Raw genomic sequence first — 11,675 nt, 5'->3', positions numbered from 1 at the left:
GGGACAGTCTTTTTGTGAGAAGGCTTTTTAGATAGTTTACAGTGTTTTGGGACAAATTAAATTGTGGATAAAGATACATGAACACAACTATGAGTCTATTCACAGCACAGCAACTAACGAGCAGGGTCACTGAAGGGTGCAGTACAAGAACACCCAGGAAAGAGCCTCTGGGGAGGACGCCTACAGGATGTGCCCGGGGGACATGTAAGATATTTATGGTGACTCTTTTACGGACACTGCTTAGAGGACAATCACTTCTTGTTTGCTTCTGAATCCTTGGTTTTGTCTTAACTTTTATATAATTTTATATTATTATAGGAAAAAAATGAGGACAAAGAAGGTTCAGGAACCCCCAAGAGTGGGAAGGGGGAAGGCCATAGAACATTCTTTACTGTGGAGTAAGGGTTGAACAAATGGAAAAACGTTCACCAACACCTGACTCTTAAGAGGAATTTTCTTTGCCCTATGGGACTTCAAAAGCTGAATGGCCACTGAGGTTCATTCATCGGTGGAAGAAACAGGCATAAACCCATTAGTTCTTAGGTAAGTGATGTGAATGAACTTCACTGGCACTGAGGAATAGTTCTGGATATGATGAGACGCACTTTGCTCCAAAGGATGTTAGAACTCTCCGACAGTCGAAAGATTTCCCAGTTGACCAGATATTTCTCTGTGTGTGTGTATATGTGTGTGTGTGTGTGTGTGTGTGTGTGTGTGTTTTCTTTTTTCCTTGTTATATTTATAAAGCTCTGGTTGCATTCACGATTTTCCAGGAAATTGGTGTCAGGTAACAACCCCAAGAGGAACAGTTACCTCTAGAGAGTCGAGTTTTATCTGGCGCCGAAGCTTGCTGGGTGGTTTTCTAAATACATATTTATTTTTAGTTCAAAGACAAAACAGACGAGTCCAGGGTGAGAAAATGTTACCTTTTAGTTCATACTCTTTTAATCGCTGCTGTCCTCACACAATAAACATTCTCAAGTGTGAGCAGTGGGGAATAACGTCAACTCTGCAGAAACAGAAAATAAATTCGTTCCTTTCAGACTCGGTGTGGAGGTCTCTCCCTGAACACCGTGCTTGGCTGCAGAGAACGGTCTTGAAGGAAGAAATCTCTGGCCTAGTCCACCATTTCTCCACATTGCGTAACGAGTATATTTCAAATTCGTTTTCTTCTCCAACTGCGGCCAAGAGGCAAGGAGTAGTTTGAGTTTCAGGAGGCTGAAAAACAGGAAAAGAAACGTTTCTGTGGTTTCAAAACGACTTTTCTCCCTGATGTTAAATTGTGAATATTTGATAGCTCTTTAAAGTTGGTTATGAAAAGAAAAATTCAAAGGCAGGTACGTGAGTCTATTCACAAGACAAGGCTGAGATCACAGTTTGCAATGTTTTTACTTAAAAGAGTAGTGGAGAATCCCATTCTGCGCCCCTGTGACCAAGTCAGCATGGAATCATACGCAGCATTCTAAATGTCTTTTACTTGGGGACCTTGGAAGAAATTTCATGACTAAACTTGGGATCTATAGTCCCCAAGATCCTGTTGAGTGACAATGTTCAGGATTTTATTTTTATTTTATTATTATTTTTTAAGATTTTATTTATTAATTTTATAAGGATGAGGGGAGTGAGAAGTTATCAACTCATAGTTGCTTCACTTTAGTTGTTCATTGGTTGCTTCTTATATGTGCCTTGACCCGGCAAGCCCGAGGTTTTGAACTGGCGACCTCAGCATGCCAGGTTGATGCTTTATCCACTGCGCCACCACAGGCCAGGCTGCACTCAGGATTTTAGATTAGAAATCCTGTTGTCTTTGATTCCAGTTTCTCTTTTATAGTAAACGCAGACAGCATGCTCTAAAAAATGCATTTAGGATAAGAACGGAAGTGAGTAGTCCTAGAACTTAGTATTGTTAAAATTCGGTTGCATTTTCTCAAAGGAATATTAAGACTTCCTGCCACTGTTAAATCCTGCAATCTTTAGAAAGAGAAGTGATCAAACTGTATTTAAAAAGAACAAGGAAAACACCTAAGTTCCAGAACATAATGTGGTTCATCACTGCAGAAGAAATGTAAAGGCAAGTATTTATTTACTGGGCCAAGAGTTCAAACCCAGCTGGAATATAGCAAGCTGGCTCCCCACAGATGAAGGGCGGGTCTGGAGCCAGAAAGGATGCTTGATTCGCTTCAGAACACAAGAGGTGATGGAGGCGCAAGACTATGAACTGCAAATACTCCCCTAATGTCTAAGTCAAGTCAGGGAAGTAAATAAAACAGAAACATTACTAGCATCATAAACATTAACAATAAGAGAATATTGTGGATGTTGGGGAGGGAGGTTTGTCTGGTGCAGACCTCACCCCTCTGCTCAGAGACAAGGCCAACCTCACTCTGGTAAGGCTCGGTGACTCTTGGGGAGGAAAGAGGGAAGGTAGGGGCCTGAGAGAGAGGGGGGTGGGCTCTGTGGGTAGAGATGACCTGAGGCCGGTCAAGGCTGGGACAAAGCCTTCTGTCTCCAGACGCAGTGTGTGTGTGTGTGTGTGTGTGTGTGTGAACAGCTGATGATCAGCCACATAACTTCTGCAGCCCACGGTTTTGTGTTTAAAGGGGCTCAGAGTATATGGTTCCACACTTCAAGAATACACGACGGCATGATGGGTTGGCAGAAATATATAAAGTCTGATTATAGATTTAAAAAAAAATCAAGAGATGTAATAGCCAAGGCAAGAATGTGAAAATGAATCAGTACACACTGTTTATTTAGCGGGTAAACATTTTGGAAGATGGATGATATAAGACGTTTTATCTTGGCATGGGAACAAGAAATCTAAAAGTGCCCAGATTCACAGAAGAGGAAGAGGCAAAGTGACTGAGTGACTGACCACTGAGGCAGAGGCTGGAATGATGTGGCTGTAAGCCCAGGAATTCTGGGAGCCGGCACAAGCCGGAGGAGGCAAGGGTGGGATTCCAGCGACACTGGAGGGAGTGTGGCCTCACCCCAGCTTGATTTCACTCTACTGACACTGACTTCAGACTTCTAGCCTCTAGGACTGTGGAAGAATAAGTTTTTGGTGTTTTAAGCCATCTTGTATTTTGCTACGGCAGCCGTACAATATATACCATTAGGAGACGGGAGGATGAGCTCTCTCTCCTCTTTATTAAACAAAGAAAATTGCATTTTATTTACCCTTATAGTATTAGTGGTAACACTTGACTTCTCTTTGCTCAGGATAATATTTTATTGGTTCCCATTGTTGAATAACAGAGGTTAAAGTTAAGTATGCTACCACAGTGACTTTAAAATAGAAAGGAAAAGTTAGTACGGGGCCAGTGGCACAATGGATAACGCGTCTGACTACGGATCAGAAAGGAAAAGTTAACCTCAGTAGTACAGGTCAAGTTGAAGATGACATAGTCTGACTACTTTTCTTTACACCTGAAAAGTGAGTAATTTAGAATCATTTACATCATGAGGTTCTTTAGAGTCGAGGAGGGTGTTAGTCTATTTCTCCTAGTGAAGCCACAGGGTATAGGAAGGGCGTGCTTATTAATCAGTTTGAATTCCGATAAAAAATTTCTTGTGTGGTGGAAAGAATTTCAAGTTTGGTTAAAACTCATCCCCTGCCTTACAAGTTCTGATTTTTCTTTTCTTTCTTCTTAAAAAAATTTTTTTTTTTTTTTTGCCATTTCAAATGAGCTGTTTTAATTCCCAGTGGTACAGAATTCGGGATAGAACGAAGACTGGACGGTGCACTTGCACAGGATTCTGGGCTGGGTTTCCTCTGGCCTCAGAGCTGAGGTGGGAATGGCAGAGCGAGAACTGAAGAGGTAAGCCACTGCACGATCATCATCATCATTATTATTGTTATTATTATTACTACTATTTTTAACAAATGTTTATTCTTAAATATACAACGAGCTCCAAGACAACACTCCGTTCTAGCTATCGGTGGCAAGAGATGTTCGGACAGGGAATCCAGATGTTGATATTCGGACAGGGAATCCAGATGTTGAAACAGAGATGGAAATGAAGATCGCCACTGCCCCAGGCGCAAGGAGCAGCTCACTCTGTGCCGGATTTCTAATGCCACCTGTGGCCAGGGGCCCTTCCCCGCGGCCTTCGCTTTCAGCCCTCCAGTTCCTTCTGCTCCCTTTTTGCCTCTGCTCGAACGCCTTATCCTCCTCGTCCATCTCCCTGGCCTCCTTCTCGGCCACTGCAGGGGCCTCTTCTTGCCGCCTTCGCAGCCGGACACAGATGGTGCCTGTGCCCCTCCCCCAAACCTGCCACCAGAAGCTCCACATTCTGATTTTTCTTAACCAAGTAGTAGATGATAACTAATGCCATACTGGACCGCTTATTGATTTTTTTTTTGTTGACAAATAATTTCTTCTATTTCTGATGAACTAATCATGTACAGATTTAGTTACTAGAAAATTTCATTTTTCCCGAGTTTGCTGAAATATTATATTCCTTGCCATATATATATATATATATATATATGCCATATATAAAAAATAAGATGATTAGTTTCTGCCCCAACCCCTAAAAAAGTGTCCTGGAAAACTTTCCTTAAAAGGGAATAATTAATTTCACAACTGCGAAGCTTCAAAACATTCCATTTTCATTAGGAAAGAGCTACTTGGTACCATTTCTTAGGTGTCAATAAGCTGTTAAAGATGTCATCTTTATATATATATTTTTTTCTTTGTGTTTTTCCAAAGTTAGAAGCGGGGAGGCAGACAGACTCCTGCATGTGCCCGACCAGGATCCAACTGGCATGCCCTGCCCTCCAGGGGGTGATACTCTGCCCATCTGGGGCATTGCTCCTTTGCAACTGGAGCCATTCTAGCACCTGAGGTGGAGGCCATGGAGCCATCCTCAGCGCCCGGACCAACTTTGCTCCAATGGAGCCTTGGCTATGGGAGGGGAAGAAAGAGAGAAAGAGTAGAAGGGGAAGGGTGGAGAAGAAAATGGGCATTTTGCCTGTGTGCCCTGGCTGGGAATCGAACCTGGAACTACCACATGCTGGGCTGATGCTCTACTGCTGAGCTAGCTGGCCAGGGCCTAAAGATGTCATATTTAGACCTAATCACCACCATCTCTCATTTAAGCCTATTTCGTCCCCTGCCTAGAGATGGGGAAGAGGGACATGTTTTCCTCAGAGGATGGCGTGGGTGGTGGGCTGAATAAACACAGTGGTCAAGTACAATTTTTGAGCTGTTCCATGAAAAGATAGAGATTCAAGCCCCAAACCACAGAGCACAGGTGTTCCTCCAGGGAACCTCAAAACCCTGTGGTTTGCAAGTTGGGGCTAAAAGGCCCTGTTCCCAGAAGGACTACAGGCAACCACACTCCAGATTAATCGATTATTAAATATCATTGAAATTTTCTGCTATAAAGGCAGTTTAGGGGGAAAAAATAAGCTGGTATACTTGTTTTTGTATGTGCAATTCAAGAAAACAAAATCTTTGGTAAGTAAGCAACATTTATATAGCAGGGCCAGAGTCACTCTGATTCTGTACTAAACACAACTTCGCACACCAGGACAAAGTAGAGTATCTGAATTCTTCACGGACCCTGCCAGAGTTTACTGTGTTCATCTGAATCCTGCCAAGGCTCAGAAATATGATGAAGCTTCAGAATGAGAAACCCGCAGGGGGCGAAAGAATGACCCTCCCTAAATCTGATCATCTCCCAACAAAGGATGCAGGATCAGTTTCACTGGGACAAACAACTGATTTTAATTAGTTCTATTTGGTGACATCCAAAAGAATGACTCACAGCCCGACTGTAACAATAATGAACGCACTACAGGGAAGCCTTGGAAAGCAGGGGGCAAGGGCTTGGGTTCTGGGGATTTCCTGGCACCTCCTGTTCACACTAAGTCTCATACAATTTCCTAGAGGGTGAGGTAAGCAGGAAGGAAAGGAAGTTGTCACCCACTGAGTGTAGCCTTCTCCCACGTGGGACAGGCCTGTGACATGTTCCACTGAGTGCAGACACCCATCGGGGGTCTGACCACTATATGAGTAAAGCAACTGACTGGATATGTCCTCTTCCCTTGCCCAAACTTGTCCAAGTTGACTGTCATTCAAGCTTGACCACTTCTATTTTACGCCTTTTTAATAGCCACAGACCTCTGACCGTTAGAAGTGGTCCCCAACGGCCGTGTGGGAGAGGCCACAGGAAATAGAAAGAATGTTTGCGGGATGGCTGTGTCAAGGAGGCCCTGAGAAGGAATGTTTATTCTGTATGGTGGTTTTTATCTTACAACACCGGATCCATTTTCAATTGTTCAAGCAAGGTCAAGTGATGGGTTTTGAACTGCTGCCCACCAAGGCTAGACCAGGATTTGGCCGTTGACAAAGAAGAAAAAAGCTTTGGACAAGTGAGTGGGAAAGTGTCCTTCAGTGAGAGGGTTAGGTAAGAGATAGCCCTACTATACTTTGATGACAAAGAGTTTTGACAGTCATTGCTTTTAATACCCGCATAATTATCTTTTGTTATTAAAAATATATATCACCTGGTTATCCCCAAATTACTGGTCTGTTCAAGTAGCTGGTTATCAACTTCCAGGAAGGAAGTTCATTTATCCCGTGACTAAAATGAAAAGAACACCCTTTGGTTTGGGGCACAAAGAATGGTGTGAGACTGAGAGTAAGCAGAGGGTTGAATCGTGGCTTTTGTACTTAACTGCTGTGCAACTTGGGCAAGCTGTTGACGTCTCTGGGCCAAAGTTTTCACAGCTCTGAAATAAAAACACTACCTGTCTCCCTGGGTTGAAGCCAGCGGGGCACGGGAGAGGAGACAGCAAACTGCTGAGAGCCAGGGCTGAGCCGTGGAAAGACAGCCGGGCGGGCGGGCGGGGCGGGGCGGGGCCCTCCCTCCCTCATCCGCCCCTCCCTCCCTCATCCGCGGTGCCTCAGCGAGCCCAGAGGAGGGAGCTGATCTCTCAGGACAGCACCTGCCTCCAAGGAGTGCTGTGACCATCCATGCAAGGTGCTTGGCACCGCGCCTGGCACACTGGAGGTAAGCACCACAGGTCAGGGCACTGACTCCCAGCCCTGCTCAAGCTTTAAATCAAACCCAGCGGAACACTCGTCAGGAAACACGACCATCAGGATGTAAGTATGCACGACAGGAAAGCTAAGGACGTGTCCCTTGGCATTACCCGAATCCTGAATGCAATAATTAAGGTATAATTGGGTTTCTTTGATGTACTGGGAGAGAAAAAGAATGAACCAAAAGGCTGAAAAACTATGGGCCCTGGCCAGTTGGCTCAGCGGTAGAGCGTCGGCCTGGCATGTGGGGGACCCGGGTTCGATTCTCGGCCAGGGCACATAGGAGAAGCGCCCATTTGCTTCTCCACCCCCACCCCCTCCTTCCTCTCTGTCTCTCTCTTCCCCTCCCGCAGCCAAGGCTCCATTGGAGCAAAGATGGCCCGGGCGCTGGGGATGGCTCCTTGGCCTCTGCCCCAGGCGCTAGAGTGGCTCTGGTCGCGGCAGAGCGACCCCCCGGAGGAGCAGAGCATCGCCCCCTGGTGGGCAGAGCGTCGCCCCTGGTGGGCGTGCCGGGTGGATCCCGGTCGGGCGCATGCGGGAGTCTGTCTGACTGTCTCTCCCAGTTTCCAGCTTCAGAAAAAAAAGAAAAGAAAAAAAAAAAACAAAAAAAAAAACTACGGTCCAGGAGAAATGCAAGGGGTGCGCACACACTTGTCCTGGGAGAAGACGGCAAACGGCAGGAATGCGGCAGAATGGGCTCCTGATGTGGAGAGGAAGATCAGTCAGGACAGGGGTCAATTTTCAGTTTAAGAGAAATGATACTGTTAGTCTGCCAAGGCCCAGCTGGGAGAGCCGAGACATGCACTGATGTGCACTTACACACACACGTGTGCACATGCACATGCACACACACACCCACACTCATACCAAACAACCAAAATAACATATCAAAATTCAAGTTTATGGGCCTATGTACTAAAAAAAAAAAAAAAAAGTTTCCCTTAATTTATTATTTTTTGGAGTTTTCTTTTTCAGAAATGACAAAAATATGAAATGTGGTCATGGTTAAAATTAAATACAACCCCCATGCCTCAGCAAAACACATGCAGACGACACGAAACACCACACACACATAACCCAAACTGAACAACTCCACACCTATAATACTAATGTAATTTCATCTAAGTGGTCCCTTACTTTTCTCACCATGGCCCAGGTCTTCAGTGTTTTAGTAACAAAGACTTACAAAAAGAAAAATCTCCCCATGTTGGCCCCTGGCAGTGAGGCCAGTGGAAGTGAGGGTTCCCTGTGCCTGGCCCAGGGCCACATCTCCACAACCACAGGAAGGAAAGGTCCTCGGGTCAAGCACACCCGTCTGGAAGGCCTGGAACTGCGGGCAAGAGGGCGGGGTGCAGGGCGAAGGAGCGTGAACAGGAGTGAGTGGGGAGAATGAATGGAGGGGGTGTTTTGGGGGAAGGGCTGTGTCCTGAGAATAGGGTGAGGACACGTTTGATATATAGGATGGGGAAAAGCAGCTCTGAGCCTTCAGAACTTCTGATCGGGAGTTTTCCAGGGAGGACGGCTGGGAGGGTGGTCATTTTTCTTCAGGATGGGAAGCGAAGAAAGAAGCCCGCAGGTGTGGCTGCGTGGCGAAGAGAAAGAGGTCCCAGCTGTGCGCCGCCTCGCCAGCTCCAAGGGAAGCCCAACCCTCGGAGGCAGTGGACAGAGAGCCATCGAGACGTCTAGTTTCTGCTGCCCTGGCCAGCCTGTGCCTCACAGGGCCCTCTGAATGATACATCCCATCTTTATGTGTCTTTCCAGTGGCATTAGAGTGTCATCTACCTGTTGAACCACAGTTGAGTGTTACGGGCTGAATGGTGTCCCCCCAAAAGATAGACTGAAATCCTGACCCTCAGTACCGTAGACAGTGACCTTATCTGGAAACAAGGTCTTTGCAGATGTAATTAAGGTGAAGTCAGTGTGTGTGTGGGGGTAGCTAATTCAACATGACTGGTGTCCTTACAAGAAGAGAATGCCATGTGAAGACAGACGCCCAGGGCGAATGCTACACGCCGTGGGGGAGACACTGCCGCTGTAAACTGAGGCACACGGAGGACTGATGGCAACCACCAGAGGCCGGACAGGGGCCAGGAAGGGTCCTGCCAGAGGCTCAGAGGGTGCGTGGCCCAGCAGACACCTTGACTTGGAACTTCTAGCCTCTAGAGCTAGGAGAGAATAAATTTCTGCTGTTTCAAGCCACCCACTTGTGACCCGGCAGCCCCAGCAAAAGAATACATTGAGATTCTCCTACCACATGATTCCAGCTCTGTAACCAAGAGATATGTGGTATATGTAGTTCATTAAAAACGATAGCAGATATTAGTTTTAATTCTGGGGAAAAAGGTAGTCGGTTTATAGTGTTCTGTTGTTAGGCAAAGAGATGCCTTAAAACACGTCTCCACTCACAGATGATGTGATTTGACTTTCACACCCTCCAGGGAGTGATTCTTAAGTCATGGGCTCTTACTAGGAAGAAATTCATAGTAACCAAGTCAGGAAATTACTTATCAGACCTTTCTTTTTTTTTTTTGGTCATAGACATAAAAAAAAAAGTCAAACCCAAATAAAAATAAAGATTTGGAAAAAGAAAGAAACAGTAGAAAGCACAGCAACCTACCTGAGCCGGGAGCCGTGACCGTCTCGCTCTTTCAGAACAAGCCTTGAACTTGCTCTGTTTCCGTGTCAAGGTCTATGTCGTAGAAGCAGGGCCGCGTGGGCAGCCCGGGCATGGTGCTCATCTGGTGGAGAAAACACAGGTGCCGTGGGTCAGCAAGCGCGGCCACGTGATCGCTGCGCATCTAACGACGCAAATATACAGTTCAATCCCGCTTTATCTAGCTCAGGTTATAGACACATCCATCATCTCTTTAAACTCCACCGTCTGCTATTTCAGTCTTTGAGGAAATGAAATGGAAAAGGCAAATGTCGACTTTTTGGAAGTTGAGACCTTCTCTCCCCCCCGACAGTCTCATAGCACACTGCAGCTCCAACACAGGGATTTTTCAAACCTTTTGATTCTAAAGCAAATCTTAATGCTGAAGCTTCAAAAGATGAGCCTCTCTGGTCGAAAAGGACGGTGGCTGTGGGCAGAGTGGACGATGGCCTCCTCACCCCCACTTACAGCGTCCAAGTCACAGTTTTGTAACACAACTCTGGGGAGTGCAGTTTACAAACTCCTGTTCTCCCGAGAGTGATCAGTCTGGCCAACCTTAGCAACAAGAACTGACGTTTACTGAGAGCTTACTACGTGCTAGGCACTGTGCGGATTTTGTGACTTATTTTTTCCTCCCAACAAGGCTAGAGATAGGTTCTTTTATTAAGACCACGCGACACAGAAGGAAACAGAGGGTTCAAGGTCCAATGGCTTGCCCGAGGCCACCCAGGTAGTAAGAAGCAGAACTGGACCGTTGACTCCATGCCAGTGATCTCAAACGACTCATTTAGCGACCACTGCTGGGGCACCCTATGAGCTTTCCACGGATAACTTAAGTCTCCCCGACCCTAAGAGGTAGATACGGATGTTAGGCCCACTTGATTGATGAGGACAGTGGACATTTAGGCACAAAGGCTGTGCTCAAGGACACAGCTAGTTAGTGGCAGAAAGAGGGTTAAACCAAGCCTACGCTCCTCACTGCTTTGCTGCCCTGTGTCCAGATCAGAGTCCAAACTGCGCTCCTTGACACTGTCATCAGAAACCCTGGGCGCATTGAGGAAGAGACGTGTCCCCGGTGGTTCTCACACCGAACACTGGTCTCGGATCCACATGGCGAGATTCCTGGACGATCCGCTCCTATCGACCTTAGTATTTCCTGCTGGACCTCCACACACACTTTTCGTGCAAAGGATGCTCGTAAAGCAGTGTTGCATCCATCCTTCCAAGGGAAGACACCTGGGAGTCTGCTGAGCCCGGCTCTTCTGAGAGCTAAGTGCTGTGTCAGGCAAACGTCTGCCCGGCCCGGCGGGCCAGAGAATGCATGGAGAGGAAGCTGCACCACATGGACACTCAGTGGCCTCCAGGGCTCCCGTCTGGCAGAAGGGGCTGTCTAGAAGCAGCCAGGTGAGGCCGCTGTGATGTCACTCACTCCCCACTTCCTTTCCAAGGGGACTCGGGATTTCTCTCTCTGCCACCCCCCTCCTGCCCTTGTGATGCTGACACGCTTGCTACTCAGCCTGGGGTCTATGGACTGGTAGCACCGGCATCACTGGGGGTTGGTGGAGATTCTAATCCCAGGTCTCCTGAATCAGAACCTGCAATTGTAGCAAGGCCGCAGGGGCGCAGGCCCAGGATGCCTCTGCCCCCACTCTGCCCTCTCCCCATTCCCGTTAGCACCGGGAAAGGAAGCTCGGTGGCGGGGCCGGGGGGGTCTGTGCACCTGCAGGCCTCATCGCCCACCTGGACCAGGAGAGCATCAGTGAGGGGAGCATCGGGAGTGCTCTGCACGCGGCCGGACGCATACAACACTGTGAGAGATGGCGGCTAGCCCCTGTCTTGCTAACTGCACAGGACTGACTGTACGTTAGATATATTATGGGCTAAAAAGGCGTCTGGGGCCTGCCTGGAATACAGGTACCATTTATAACACGTCTGTGGGAAAACGTGCTTTGGGTTTCAAGCAATTC

The 11,675-nt window shown here is 47.1% G+C and overlaps 1 protein-coding gene across 1 annotated transcript in view; it reads right to left on the bottom strand.

Moving 5' to 3' along the window:
• Nucleotides 1–922: 922 nt before the first annotated feature.
• Nucleotides 923–11,675, bottom strand: part of MTHFD1L (methylenetetrahydrofolate dehydrogenase (NADP+ dependent) 1 like) — a 191,928-nt gene continuing 181,175 nt past the window's right edge. The window contains exons 27-28 of the mRNA XM_066247887.1: nt 9,673–9,793; nt 923–1,218 (exon numbers count right to left, since the gene is read on the bottom strand). Of these exons, the coding sequence (XP_066103984.1) occupies nt 9,704–9,793 (90 nt within the window). The 3' untranslated portion in view covers nt 923–1,218; nt 9,673–9,703. The remainder of the gene's footprint in view (nt 1,219–9,672; nt 9,794–11,675) is intronic.

This window comes from Saccopteryx bilineata, chromosome 12, assembly GCF_036850765.1.
Source record: "Saccopteryx bilineata isolate mSacBil1 chromosome 12, mSacBil1_pri_phased_curated, whole genome shotgun sequence".
In the NCBI taxonomy this organism is placed as follows: Eukaryota; Metazoa; Chordata; class Mammalia; order Chiroptera; family Emballonuridae; genus Saccopteryx; species Saccopteryx bilineata.
The sequence above is the reverse complement of the archived record's forward strand: the minus strand, read 5'-3'. Positions and strand labels throughout refer to the sequence as shown.